The sequence below is a fragment of the Pan paniscus genome, chromosome 1 (assembly GCF_029289425.2).
Source record: "Pan paniscus chromosome 1, NHGRI_mPanPan1-v2.0_pri, whole genome shotgun sequence".
In the NCBI taxonomy this organism is placed as follows: Eukaryota; Metazoa; Chordata; class Mammalia; order Primates; family Hominidae; genus Pan; species Pan paniscus.
Window position 1 is genome coordinate 2,764,588 of NC_073249.2, and position 14,924 is coordinate 2,779,511.

A 14,924-nucleotide genomic window follows, 5' to 3' on the forward strand; every position below is an offset into this window, starting at 1 on the left:
ATGATAATGTAAGACAAAATTTGTATATTTGAAGGGTATAAAATACTTTTAACCAGTTTATGGACTGGATTTGAATTTGATATGGAGAGATCAGTATCTATGAAGTGAAGTGGGGCACTTAAAATGGTTAAAATAGTGAATTTTATGTTATGTATATTCTACCAAAGTTTTAAAAAAGGACTTTTTTTTGTGGGGGGGTGCTGGGGGTGCGTACCACAGCATTCTCCTGTAGTACATGGAGATCTATGGGTCCAGGGCCATGCGTTATTATTTTTTTCTCTGAGATTCTTTTTCTTTTTTAATTTCAATAGGTTTTTGGGGAGCAGGTGGTGTTCGGTTGCATGAATAAGCTCTTTAGTGGGGATTTCTGAGATTTTGGTGTATCCATCTCCCGAGCAGTGTACACTGCACCCAGTGTGTAGTCTTTTATCCCTCACCCCCTCCCAACATTTCTCCTGAGTCCCAGATGTCCAGTGTATCATTCCTATGCCTTTGCATCCTCATAGCTTAGCTCCTACATATGAGTGAGAACATACGATGTTTGGTTTTCCATTCCTGAGTTACTTTACTTAGATTAATGGTCTCCAGTTCCATCTAGGTGGCTGCCAATGCCATTATTTTGTTCCTTTTTATGGTTGAGTGTTATTCCATGGTGTATATATACCACATTTTCTTTATCCATTTGTTGATTGATGGGCATTTGGGCTAGTTCCATATTTTTGCAATTGCAAATTGTGCTGCTATAAATGTGTATGCAGGTATCTTTTTTGTATAATGACTTCTTTTCCTTTTGGTAGATACCCAGTAGTGGGACTGCTGAATCAAATGGTAGATTTACTTTTAGTTCTTTAGGAATCTCCACTGTTTTCCATAGTGGTTGTACTGGTTTACATTCCCAACAACAGTGTAAAAGTGTTCCCTTTTCACTGCATCTGTGCCTACATCGATTATTTTTTGATTTTTTGATTATGGCCATTCTTGCAGGAGTGAGGTGGTATTACATTGTGGTTTTGATTTGCATTTCTGTGATAATTAGTGATGTTGAGCATTTTTCCATATGCTTGTTGGCCATTTTTATATCTTCTTTTGAGAATTGTCTGTCCATGTCTTTAGCCCCCTTTTTGATGGAATTGTTTTGCTCTTGCTGATTTGTTTGAGTTCCTTGTAGATTCTGGATATCAGTCCTTTGTCGGATGTATAGATTGTGAAGATTTTCTCCCACTCTGTGGTTTGTCTGTTAACTCTGCTGATTATTTCTTTTGCTGTGCAGAAACTTTTTTGCTTTAATTAAGTCCCATCTATTTATGTTTGCTTTTGTTGCATTTGCTTTTGGGTTCTTTGTTATGAAGTCTTTGCCTAAGCCAATGTCTAGAAGGGTTTTTCCAATGTTATCTTCTAGAATTTTTATGGTTTCAGGTCTTAGATTTAAGTCTTTGATTCATCTTGAGTTGATTTTTGTGTAAGGTGAGAGATGAGGAACCAGTTTCATTCTTCTATAGGTGGCTTGCCAATTGTCCCAGCACTGTTTCTTGAATAGGGTGTCCTTTCCCCACTTTATGTTTTTGTTTGCTTTGTTGAAGATCAGTTAGCTGTAAGTATTTGGGTTTATTTCTGGGTTGTCTATTCTGTTTCATTGTGCCTATTTTTATACCAGCACTATGCTGTTTTGGTGACTGTGGCCTTGTAGTATAGTTTGGAGTTGGATAATGTGATGCCTCCAGATTTGTTCTTTTTGCTTAGTCTTGCTTTGGCTATGTGGTCTCTTTTTTGGTTCTGTATGAATTTTAGGATTTTTTTTTTCTAGTTTTGTGAAGAATGATAGTGGTGTTTAGATGGGAATTGTATTGAATTTGTAGATTGCTTTTGGCAATATGGCCATTTTCACAATATTGATTCTACCCATCCATGAGCATGGGACATGTTTCCATTTGTTTGTGTCATCTGTGTTTTGTAGTTTTCCTTGTAGAGGACTTCACCTCCTTAGTTAGGTGTATTCGTAAGTATTTTATTTTATTTTATTTTTTGCAGCTATTGTAAAAGGGGTTGAGTTCTTGATTTGATTCTCAGCTTGGTTGCTGTTGCTGTATAGCAGAGCTACTGATTTGTGTACATTAATTTTGTATCCTGAAACTTTGCTGAATTCATGTACTAGTTTGAGGAGCTTTTGGTTGAGTCTTTGGGGTTTTCTAGGTATACAATCATATCATCAGCAAACAAACAGCAACAGTTTGACTTCCTCTACTGATTTGGATACCTTTGATTTCTTTCTCTTGTCTGATTGCTCTGGCTAGGACTTCCAGTACATGTTGAATAGAAGTGGTAAAAATGGGCATCCTTGTCTGATTTCATTTCTCAGGGGGAATGATTTCAACTTTTCCCTGTTCAGTGTAATGTTGGCTGTGGGTTTGTCTTAGATAGCTTTCATTACCTTAAGGTGTGTCCCTTCTATGCCGATTTTGCTGAGGGTTTTAATCATAAAGGGATGCTGAATTTTGTCAAATGCTTTTTCTGCATCTATTGAGATGATCATGTGATTCTTGTTTTTAATTCTGTTTATGTGGCATATCACATTTGAGTTGTGGATGTTAAACCATCCGTGCATCCCTGGTATGAAACCCACTTGATCATGATGAATTATCTTTTTGATGTGCTGCTGGATTCAGTTAACTCGTATTTTGTTGAGCAATTTTGCATCTGTGTCATCAGGAATATTGGTCTGTAGTTTTAATTTTTTGTTAAGTCCTTCCCTGGTTTTTGTACTAGGGTGATACTGGCTTCAGAGAATGATTTAAGGAGGATTCCCTTTTTCTCTATCCTCTGGAATAGTGTCAATAGGATTGATACTGGTTCCTCTTTGAATGTCTGACAGAATTCAGCTGTGAATCCTTATGGTCCTAGACTTTTCTTGTTGGCAATTTTTAAAGAATTACTATTTCAGTCTTGCTGCTTGTTATTGGTCTGTTCAGAGTTTCTATATCTTCCTGGTTTAATTTTGGAGGGTTGTATATTTCCAGGAATTTATCCATCCCCTCTAGGTTTTCTAGTTTAGGCACATAAAGGTGTTCATAGTAGCCTTGAATAAACTTTTGTATTTCTGTGGTATCAGTAGTGATATTTCCCATTTCATTTCCAATTGAGCTTATTTGGATCTTCTCTCTTCTTTTCTTGGTTAATCTTGCTAATGGTCTATCAGTTTTATTTATCTTTTCAAAACCAGCCTTTTGTTTCATTTATCTTTTGCATTTTTTTTGTTTGTTTCAATTTCATTTAGTTCTTCTCTGATCTTTGTTATTTCTTTTCTTCTGCTGCATTTGGGTTTGGATTGTTCTTGTTTCTCCAGTTTTGTGAGGTGTAGCCTTAGATTGTCTATTTGTGCTCCTTCAGGCTTTTCGATGTAGGCATTTAATGCTCCGAATTTTCCACTTAGCACCGCTTTTGCTGTATTCCAGAGGTTTTGATAAGTTGTGTCACTGTTATTGTTCAGTTCAAAGACTTTTTAAATTTCCATCTTGATTTCATTGTTGACCCAACAATCATCCAGGAGCAGGTTATTTAATTTCCATATATTTGCATGGTTTTGAGGGTTCCTTTTGGAGTTAATTTCCAATTTTATTCCACTGTGGTCTGAGAGAGTACTTGATGTAATTTCGATTTTCTTAAATTTATTGAGACTTGTTTTGTGCCCTATCATATGTTCTGTCTTGGAGAATTTCCCATGTGCTGATGAATAGAATGTACATTCTGCAGTTGTTGAGTAGAATGTTCTGTAAATATCCGTTAAGTCCATTTGTTCTAGGGTATAGTTTAAGTCCATTGTTTCTTTGTTGACTTTCTGTCTTGATGACCTGTCTAGTGCTGACAGTGGAGTATTAAAATCCCCCACTATTATTGTGTTGCCGTCTATCTCATTTCTTAGGTCTATTAGTAATTGTTTTATAAATTTGGGAGCTCCAGTGTTAGGTGCATATATATTTTGGATTGTGATATTTTACTGTTGGACTAGTCCTTTTATTGTTATATAATGTCCCTCCTTGTTTTGTTTAACTGCTTTTGCTTTAAAGTCTGTTTTGTCTATAAGAATAGCTACTTCTGCTTACTTTTGGTGTCCATTTGCATGGAATGTCATTTTCTACCCCTTTACCTTAAGTTTATGTGAGTCCTTATGTGTTAGGTGAGTCTCCTGAAGATAGCAGAAATTTAGTTGGTGAATTCTTATCCATTCTGCCATTCCATATCTTTTAAGTGGAGTATTTAGGTCATTTACAGTCAATGTTAGTATTGAGATGTGAGGTACTATTCCATTCATTGTGCTGTTTGTTGTCTGAATACCTTGTGTTTTTTTTATTGTGTTATTGTTATGTAGGTCCTGTGAAATTTCCGCTTTAAGGAGGTTCTATTTTGGTGTATTTTGAGGATTTGTTTCAAGATTTAGAGTTCCTTTTGGCAGTTCTTGTAGTGGTGGCTTGGTAGTGGCGAATTCTCTCAGCATTTGTTTGTCTTAAAAGACTGTATCTTACTTCATTTACGAAGCTTAGTTTTGCTGCATGCAAAATTCTTGGCTGATAATTGTTTTGTTTAAGGAGGCTAAAAATAGGACTCCAATCCCTTCTAGCTTATAGGGTTTTGTTACAGAGGGGGTTCATAGATATCATGCAAGAAATAATTCAGGGTGAGTCCATAGAGTAAAGTGAAAGCAAGTTTATTAGGAAAGTAAAGGAACAAAAGAATGCCTATTCCGTAGAGCAGCCCCGAGGGCTGCTGGTTGTCCATGTTTATGGTTATTTCTTGATTATATGCTAAGCAAGGGGTGAATTATCCATGCCTCCCCTTTTTTGACCATATAGGGTAACTTCCTGACGTTGCCATGGCATTTGTAAACTGTCATGGCACTGATGGGAGTGTAGCAGTGAGGACCACCAGTGACCTCTGGTCACTCTTATCACTATCTTGGTTTTGGTGAGTTTTAGCCAGCTTCCTTACTGCAACCTGTTTTATCAGCAAGGTACTTATGACCTGTATTGTGTGCCAACTGCCAGTCTCATCCTGTGACTTAGAATGCCCTAACTGTCTGGGAATGCAGCCCAGTAAGTCTTAGCCTCATTTAACTCAGCTCCTATTCAAGATAGAGTTGCCCAGGTTCACATGCATGCCTCTGACAGTTTCTGCTCAGAAATCTGCTGTTGCTCTGATAGGTTTTCTTTTATAGGTTACCTGATGCTTTTGCCTCACAGCTCTTAAGATTCTTTCCTTCATCTTTGCTTTGGATAACCTCTTGACTGTGTGTCTAAGTGATGAGTTTCCCAGGTGTTCTTTGAGCTTGTATTTGGATGTCTAGATCTCTAGCAAGGTCAGACAAGTTTTCCTTGATTATTCCCTCAAATAATGTTTCCAAACGTTTAGATTTCTTTTTTTTTGTCTTCGGAACACCAATTATTCTTAGATTTGCATGCTTAACATAGTCCGAAACTTCTTGGATGCTTGGCTCATTTTTTAAAATTCGTTTTTCTTTGTCTTTGATGGATTGGGTTAACTCGAAAGCCTTGTCTTCAAGCTCGGAAGTACTTTTTTCTGCTTGTTCAATTCTGTTGCTGAGACTTTCCAGTGCATTTTGCATTTCTCTAAGTGTTTCTTTGATTTCTAGAAGTTGTGATCATTTTTTATTTATGCTATTTCACTGAAGAATTTTCCTTTCATATTCTGTATCAGGTTTTCGATTTCTTTAAGTTGGAGTTCACTTTTCTCTGGTGCCTCCTTGATTAGCTTAATAACCTTCTGAATTCTTTTTCTTGCAATCCAGATATTTTATCTTGGTTTGGATCCATTGCTGGTGAGCCGGTGTGATCTTTTCGGGGGTGTTAAAGAGCTTGTTTTGTCATATTACCAGAATTGTTTTTCTGGTTCCTTCTCATTTGGGTGACTGTGTCAGAGGGGAGACATGGGACTCAAGGGCTGTTGTTCAGATACTTTTGTTCCAAGGGGTTCTTCCTTGATGTGCTGTTCTCCCTCCTCCCCCAGGGATGGAGCTTCCCGAGAGCCAAACTGCAGTGATTGTTTTTGCTCTTCTGGGTCTAGCCACCCAGTGGAGGTACTGGGCTCTGGGCTGGTACTGGGGAGTGACTGCTAAGAGTCCTGTGATCTGATGGAGGTAGCAGGGGCGTGAAGTGGACTCTACAAGGGCCCTTGGTTGTATTTTTGTTTCGTGTGCTGGTTTTGTGTTGGTTGGCCTCCAGCCAGGAGTTGGTGCTTTCAGGAACACATCAGCTGTGGTCCTACAGGGAGGAAGCAAACTTGCCCTAAGGTCGCCTAGTTACCTATTCAGGTTTCTTAGGTGGTAGGCAGGGCCATAGAGCTCCCAAGAGATTATGGCCTTTGTCTTTGGCACCCAGGGCTGGTAGAGAAAGACCACCAGGGGGCAGGGATAGGTGTGTCTGAGCTCAGATTCTCCTTGGCTGGGGATTGCTGCGGCTGCTGTTGGAATGGGGATGTGGTTTTCAGTCTAATGGAGTTATGTTCCCAGGGTGATTATGGCTGCTTCTGCTGGGTCACACAGGCCGCCAGAGAAGTGGGGGAAAGCCAGCAGTCACAGGCCTCATCCCGCTCCCACACAGCCTGCAGTCCTAAAGGCTGGTCTCACTCCCATCGTGCCCCTACAGCAGCACGGAGTCTGTTTCCAGGCAGCTGGTGACTGTGGCTGAGAACTTGCCCCAGACCGCCAGCCTTCCTGCTGAGCAAGCAGGCGGCTCACATCTTTTCAGGGTCTCAGGGAGCCTGCAGTGGCGATACAGTTCCTTCAGAGGGTCTGTGGATTCTCTTAGTTTACCTGGTATGTTGCTGTGGCAGTTCTTGGATCAAAAGTTCACACTGTGAGTCCCCACACGCTGCTCTGTCTGTCCGATCGGGAGCTGCAAGCTGGTCCTGCCTCTTCCCCGCCATCTTCTGTCAGACAAAAGGACTTAGTTTTTCTATCAGTGTCTCACATGGAAGGTTCAAGAGGAGGCTCATCAGTGTGAAAATCCAAATCTTAAGGGACTGTACATAATGGAGTAAACAGAGCATACTGGTGTCCGTATGTTGACTTACGTTTTCTTTCTTCAACTATGTAGTATGTTTCCCACTCATTTCTTAATGCAGAATTAATTTTTTTCCCCACAGGAAGGAAAAGCTGATGCGATGCTCTCAGTGCCGCGTCGCCAAATACTGTAGTGCTAAGTGTCAGGTAAGACTTTTCAGCCATATGTAAGTGAAGCTTTCAAATTCTTTACTCTTAAATTTGTCCTTCACTATACCTGTTGGCCTATGTCTACTTCTTTACAGCCTTTAATTTACTTTTACTTGTTATTCACCTGCTGAGTCACACAGGTTGCCAGGGACATTAAAATGTTAAAACTGATGTTAAATATATATGGTTAAAAATTGGGTGTGTGTGTGTGTGTATATGTCTACTATGTGAAAGTAAATGTCTATTCCTCCCCATCTTATTGCCCCCCGACTTCAATTCTCATTTCCACAGGCAATCACTGTTAAGTTTCTCATGTGTCTTTGCAGCATTTGCTTGTGCAGACATATTTGTGTATCTGTATCCTATGTTTAAAAAAAACAAATATAGTTTAATCTGGCATGAATTCTTGTGTACTTTTTGTTTTTCATTTAACGATCTACTTTGGGGAACATTTTGTATCCCATATGTTTCATTGTATGAATTGACCATAATAATAATTTATTTGTTAATGAATGCTCGGCACTTTTCTAATATTTGGTATTGCCAATAATGCACTTCACATCCTGTTTTGCACATTTTGCACACTTCCCCAAATTATTAGTAGGATAAATTCTTCTTATTGTATTGATTGTTGAAAGGATATATGCCTTTTGAATTTTTAAAGATAATGCCAAATTTCCTGCCAAGAGTTTGAGTTAATTTACGAGTACTGTTGTTAACATCTTTGAAATTCTTGAAAGGATGTATAATTAACATTCAGCATGACCTTTTCTTCTAACCTTATGATTAATCATTTAATAAGAAATGTAATTATGTCCTAATGAGTTACATCTTATTAAAAAGTCTAATTAGAGGTTTTGTGTCTACGTCACTTGCCTCCTCCCTGCCACCCTCCACTCATCCTTTTTGTTTCTTATGTATTGTCTATGCACACACACCTCCAGAGTTTCTTCTTTCCTTCTTTTAAATTTAGGCCATGCTTGTCTCAGGGGTTTTCTTCTCTCTCATTTTATCCTTTGAAAGTAATTTGAGACGACACAAAAAGTGGTCTTAATGGAAAAGAAATCAAAAGTTCAAAAATATCAGGGGTTCCAGGTTCTCATGCTAATTCTGGCATTTGCTGGTTAAATTATCTCAGGGAAAACACACACACTGTGTGGGCCTCAGTTTCTGAATCTGTACTAACAATAAGAGTTAATATTTATTAGGCATCCACTGTGTGCCAGGCACTGTATTATTCCATTTGATTTTCCAAGAGTCTTGTGAGAATTAGGTACTATTATTATTTTTATTTTATTAATAAGGACAATGAGGACAGAGAGACAGCCAACTTGCCAAATATTCTATAACTAGTAGGCTCTGAAGTTTCAGGAATTAAACCCAGGTATTCAGACTTTTAACTGCTCTTTTAAACCTAAATTCTGTTCTTGCTCTAACATTCTGATTAGGTCTAGTTTTCCATTATATATTGTATTATTCTTTTGTTTCTTGGCTTTTGGGTTTTTATTTGGGGACAGTCTTGCTTTGTCTCTTGGACTGGAGTGCAGTGGTGTTATCAAGTTCACTGCAGTCTTGAAATCCTGGGTTCAAGTGATCTCCCTGCCTCTGCCTCCTGAGCCACTGGGACTACAGGTACGTGCCACCATGGCCAGGTAATTTAAAAAAAAATTTTAATGGAGACGAGATCTCACTGTTTGCCCAGGCTGATGTTAAACTCCTGAGCTCTAGTGATCCTCCTGCTTTGGCCTCCCAAAGTGCTGGGATTATAGGTGTCAGCCACTGTGCCCAGCCAGTATAACACTTTCTAATTAAAATAGGATAGGAAATTTCAAAACAATAATATTATTTCTACCTCATTTTTTAAACAAAAGTTTTGTCGAAGCTAGAAAGATCCCTGATTATGTAAGATTGTTACCAACAAGAGTAACTAAAAGCAAAAAGTGAAACATTAATACTGCTTCTTATACAGTATTCGTTCCAGAAAGGTTGGTTTATGGTGATGTTCTAGGTGTTTTATTCACGTGAAGCTCAGCTATTTGTTTCTAGGAACTTCAGATTAAACAGAGTACATAGAGAAGCGACAGATTATCATATTATTTGACACAAGTCTAGGCAAACTTGCTTTCTAATCTCAATGACCTAAACAGTTTATTAATAAAACATTTAATAAACAGTTTACTTAATAAAACATTTTTTTCCCCTGTTTTGTGACTATTTTTCCTCTAGTGCCACATCATCCTTTTGTAGTACACTCAGGGAAGAGAAAAGCCATTATCTGATTAGAATGAGTAGCAGGAGTTTGGTGGGTGGGTATGTCATTTTGATTCCCTGTAGTGCATGTGTTTTTACTACATATATTAGCTGTTTACTGTGGCATCAATAACAATGTCACTGTCAGATATACTGTGGAAGGTAACAGGAAAACAGCTAGCAAGATGAAGGATATATGTAATAACAGCTAGAGTATGTGTTTGTGTGTGTGGAGGGGGAGTTAAAGATTGGCCAGAACATATGCGTTTAAACTGCTGTGTTTATCTCAACCTTAAAATACAACATTAAACATTGTAATTATTGTGGATACCCACAAAACTACGCAAAATTAAATGACATACTGAACTGTGAACAGTGATGAACAGAACGCAAAAGCACTTGGAATGGAAATTGAAACAGAGGATGTAAATCTGTAGTATAAAATCCATAATATGTATACCCCAGGGGGACATGATTTTGGTTCACTAGCTTAGCATTTGATGTGTGGGACCATGGCATCAAGTTGTCTGAGAGAGGCTATTGGGGTATTGCAGGTGTAACATGTGCCTTGTGCCCACAGGATGGTGTCAGTGCTATTGGTATTCACATTTCTTTCTTTCTGTTTTTTTTTTTTTTTTGAGACAGAGGCTTAGTCTGCTGCCCAGGCTGGGGTGCAGTGGCGCCGTCTCAGCTCCCTGCAACCTCCACCTCCCAAGTTCAAGCAATTCTTGGGCCTCAGCCTCCCCAGGTAGTTGGGACTACAGGCATGTGCCACCACGCCCAGCTAATTTTTTGTATTTTAGTAGAGGTGGGGTTTCATCATGTTGACCAGGCTGCTGTCAAGCTCCTGATCTCAGGCAGTCTGCCAGCCTTGGCCTCCCAAAGTGCTGGGATTATAGCCGTGAGCTACCGCATCTGGTGCACATTTCATTTTTAAACATAAGCAATACAAGGATATGTTTTTATTATAAAAACACCATATAGAATCATACAGGGTAAAACATAAAAGTCTTTCCCTAGCTTCCTTCCCCCACTTCTACTTCTGTTTTTCAGAGATAATCCCTATGTGTCTATTTTATGGATGGAGGATATACACCAAACTATTGGTTTATGCATCATATATAGCGTACACATCGACATATGTATTTACTCCTGTGTACAGTACTGTTTCTGTTACTGGTCAAAATATTATTGTCATCACTGGCTTTATATTCTGGTCTATACCTTATTATCAGGTGTCTATCATATAATTTCATAGAAGGAGGTCCAGTCTTTTTTCTCTATTGCCATAAACAGAACATCACACATGATTATGAGATCAAAGAGGAGGAGCAGGCTAAAATTTCTTATAAAAAAGCATTTTCAAAACAAAAAATGGCAGCAATGGTGATAGCAAGTAAGTCAATTTCAAGTAATTCACCAAGTATTATTTTACCTTTTGAGGATTTAATTTGATTGATAATATATACATTTCTAGTTGAATGAATTAATTGCTGAGCAAAATAAGGAGTTAGGCACTCCATCAAATTGTAATTTATATACTTTTTAAAAGCACTGTATTAGCAGATACAAGCTCTATTTTATATTGATAATTATAGACCTTTAAAAATGTGAATCGTATTTTTGGGTTTACATTTTATGCTTAGTTGTAGAATGATTTGATTCATATTCAATGGGTAGAAAATTAATCCCACATTAGTAAGCACTTAACAGAGTGATTTAATAGGCTGGTTCTTAGACTACCATACCCAAAGCAGTGATAATGAAGGAAGTCAAGCTTTGTTTCTTTCATAAATTCAGCCTGAAACTGATAGGCTTTGCACGGAATGTACTGTAGATAAGTCAGCTTTGTATCTAACTGTCAACACAAAGGGAGTGCTACATGAAGTTTAAAACGATTTGGTCATATTTCAGTTTTTGACCTCCACAGGTGTCTGGAGCCGGAAGTTTTTCTTTTCTCACTTTACCTTTGCCTGCTGTGTGATCTTATCTGCTCCTATGACTTCAGGTGGCATCTGTATATTAATCCTTCTCAAGACTCCGTCTCCAGCCTCCTTTCTCCTGATTTCCACTTGGCTGTTGCACAGGCGTCTCTGGTGTAACGTGTAAATCTGAGTACATTATCTTCCCCCAGACCCACTTCCCTTCATGTTTTCCAGCCTCAGTGAACAGTTTCACCAGCCACCCAGCAGTCTGAGTTGCCAGGTGTCATCTCTGATTCTCATCCTTTCTTGGCCACAGATCCATTTAGTCATCATGTCGTGCTGATTTTACTATTTTACTACCTAAAGATCTGAATTGGTTCCCTTCTCGTCAGCTTCTTTAGTACTACCTGTTACCATGGTCTCTTTTCTGGATTAGCTGCATTGTTAACTACGATTCTTTCCAACTTCTAATTTATTTTCTACACAGGAGTTAGAGTGATTATTATGCTCTAAGTCCTGGTGGTTGGTATGATAAGTAATAGGCAGTGAGCAAGGAAATAAGGTCCTGACTTTGATAAAGCTTCTGTTATGGAGTAGAGAGACAGTGACAAATGCCCATGATTATATGATTGAATGTGATTGGGGTGAGCACAAACTCACCTGTGAGTAGGTGGATACAGAAGGGTTTCCTGTAGAGGTGACATTTAACCTGAAATCTAGAATTAATGTAGCTCTTTCTGCTTTTCTTTTGATTAGTGTTAGCACGGTATATCTTTCTCCATCCATGTCCATTTCATCTATTTATATGTAAAATGGGTTTCTTGTGGATGACATATGGTTGGGTTTTGTGTCTTGATCCACTGCGACCGTTCCTGTCTTTTAATTGATGCATTTAGATCATTGATGTTCAAAGTGATTATTGATATAGTTGGGTTAATATTTATTGTATCTGTTTTCTATTTGTTGCCCTTGTTATTTGTTCTGATTGTTGTCTTTCACTATTTTTTGCCTTTTGTGGTTTCAATTGAGCCTTTTGTATGATTTCTTTTCTCTTCATTAGCACATCAGATATAGATATATCTCCTTTTTTAGTGATTGCCCCAGAGTTTGCAATATACATTTACGACGAATCCAAGTTTACTGTCAAATAACACTTTACCACTTTACAGGTAGAATGAGTACTTTAGAATAACAAAATACTTTTAATTCCTGCTCCCTCTCTTTAAAAAAAATTGTTTTAGAAATGGGATCTCTCTCTGTCACCCAGGCTGGAGTGCAGTGGCCTGGACACCCCTCACTGCAGCCTCGACCTCCTCAGTTCAAGTCATCCTCCTTCCTCAGCACCTCCGCAAGTAGCTGGGACTGCAGGCGTGCACTACCGTGCCTGGCTACTTTTTGCATTTTGTGTGGGGATGGGATTTCACTATGTTGCCCAGGCTGGTCTCGAACTCCTAAGCTCAGGCAGTACACCTGCCTCAGCCTCCCAAAGTGCTGGGATTATAGGCCTGAGCCACTGTGCCTGGCCCCTGCTCCCTCTCTTATGTCATTTATTTAGCTTATACATAAACATACATAATTAAATACATTGATGCTATTAGCAGTCTTTTGAACAAACTATTATCTGTTAGATCAATTAAGAATAAGAAAAATGAAAGTTTTTATTTTACCTTCACCTATTCCTTCTTTGATTCTCATTCTTTCTTTATGTAGATCTAAGTTTCTAACCTTTATAATTTTCCTTCTCTCTACAGAATTTCTTTTAACATTTCATGCGGGTGGGTCTACTGGCAATACATTTCCTCAACTTTTGTTTTCCTGAAAAAGTCTTTATTTTCCCTTCACTTTTGAAGGGTAATTCCACAGGGTACAGAATTCTAGATTAGTAATTTTTTTTTCTCTCAGTACTTTATTTCATTCCACTCTCTTGTACATGGTTTCTGAGAAGTTGGCTATGATTCTTTGTTCCTCTGTATGTAAGTTGTTTATTTTAGTCTGTTTTGTGCTGCTATAATAGAATAACTGACACTGAGTAATTTATAAAGAACAAAAATTTATTTTTATTGTTTCAAATTTATTTAATTTGTTTTCAACATTTATTTTAGATTCTGGGGGTACATGTGCGGGTTTTCTACAAAGGTATACTGTGTGATCCTGAGGTTTCGAGTATGATTGAACGTGTCACCCAAAAAGTAAGCATAGTACTCAAAAGGTAGTTTTCAACCCTTGCACCTCCTCCTCCTTCCCCTTCCTTATATTCTCCAATGTCTGTTGTTCCCATATTTATACACTCGTGTACCCAATTTTAGCTCCCACTTGTAAGTGAGAACATACTGTATTTGATTTCGTGTTTCTGTGCTACTTTGCTTAGGATAATGGCCTCCAGCTGCATCCATTTTGTTGTAAAAGACATATATATATATATATTTTTTTCCGAGACAGAGTCTTGCTCTGGCACCCAGGCTGGAGTGCAGTGGCACGATCTAGGCTCACTAAAACCTCTGCCTTCCACACTCAAGTAATTCTCGTGCCTCAGCCTCCTGAGTAGCTGGGATTACAGGCACCTGCCACCATGTCTGGCTAATTTTTGTATTTTTAGTAGAGACAGGGTTTCACCATGTTGGCCAGGCTGGTCTCGAACTGCTGACCTCAGGCAATCCACCTGCCTTGGCCTCCCAAAGTGCTGGAATTACAAGCATGAGCCAATGCGCGCGGCCCAAGGACATGATTTTATTCTTTTTTATGGCTTCATAGTATTTGATGGTGTGTGTGTGTGTATATATATATATAACATTTTCTTTATTCAGTCCACCAATGATGGGCACCTAGATTGATTCCCTGTCTTTGCTATTGTGAACAGCGCAGGGAGAGACATATGGGTACATGTGTCTTTTTGGTAGAATGACTTATCTTCCTTTGGGTATATACCCAGTAATGGAATTGCTGGGTCACATGGTAGTTCAAGACTTAGTTCAAGTCTCCAAACTGTCTCCACAGTGGCTGAACTAATTTACATTCCCACCATCAGTGTATAAGTGAAGAGCGGAAATTTGTTGACTCACATTTCTGGAGGCCTGGAAGTTCTATACTAAGATGGCTATATGTAGTGAGGGCCTTCTTGCTGTGACATCACATGGTGGAAGGGCCAAGAGACAAGAGGGCATCAAATACTGGAATTAATCCTGCCCATGAGGACAGAGCCTTCATGGCTGAATCACCTCTTAATGGTCCCACCTCTTAACACTGATATAATGGTAATTAAATTTCAACATGAGTTTTGGAGGGTACAGACCTTCAAACCATTGCACACACCTTTCAAGTGTTTTGAGATTTTCAGAAAATGACATATTACTGAAACCATTTCAGTATCTATGAACACCTAAAACAGACATATACTTATCTTTAGCTATAAAAATCTGGCTTCCCTCAGTATTTTAAAAAACTTTTGATTTTCTGTAGTTTGAAAATGACATGCCTAAGTATAGATTTTTGGACTTTTATCCTTCTTGGTGTTCTCTGAGTTTCCTGGATCT

The 14,924-nt window shown here is 38.5% G+C and overlaps 1 protein-coding gene across 5 annotated transcripts in view; it reads left to right on the forward strand.

Moving 5' to 3' along the window:
• Positions 1-14,924, forward strand: part of SMYD3 (SET and MYND domain containing 3) — a 759,415-nt gene that overhangs the window by 140,496 nt on the left and 603,995 nt on the right. For all 5 annotated transcript variants that reach the window (XM_003807985.5, XM_008960083.3, XM_034950165.3 and 2 more), the window contains exon 2: positions 7,153-7,216. In XM_003807985.5, the coding sequence (XP_003808033.1) occupies positions 7,153-7,216 (64 nt within the window). The remainder of the gene's footprint in view (positions 1-7,152; positions 7,217-14,924) is intronic.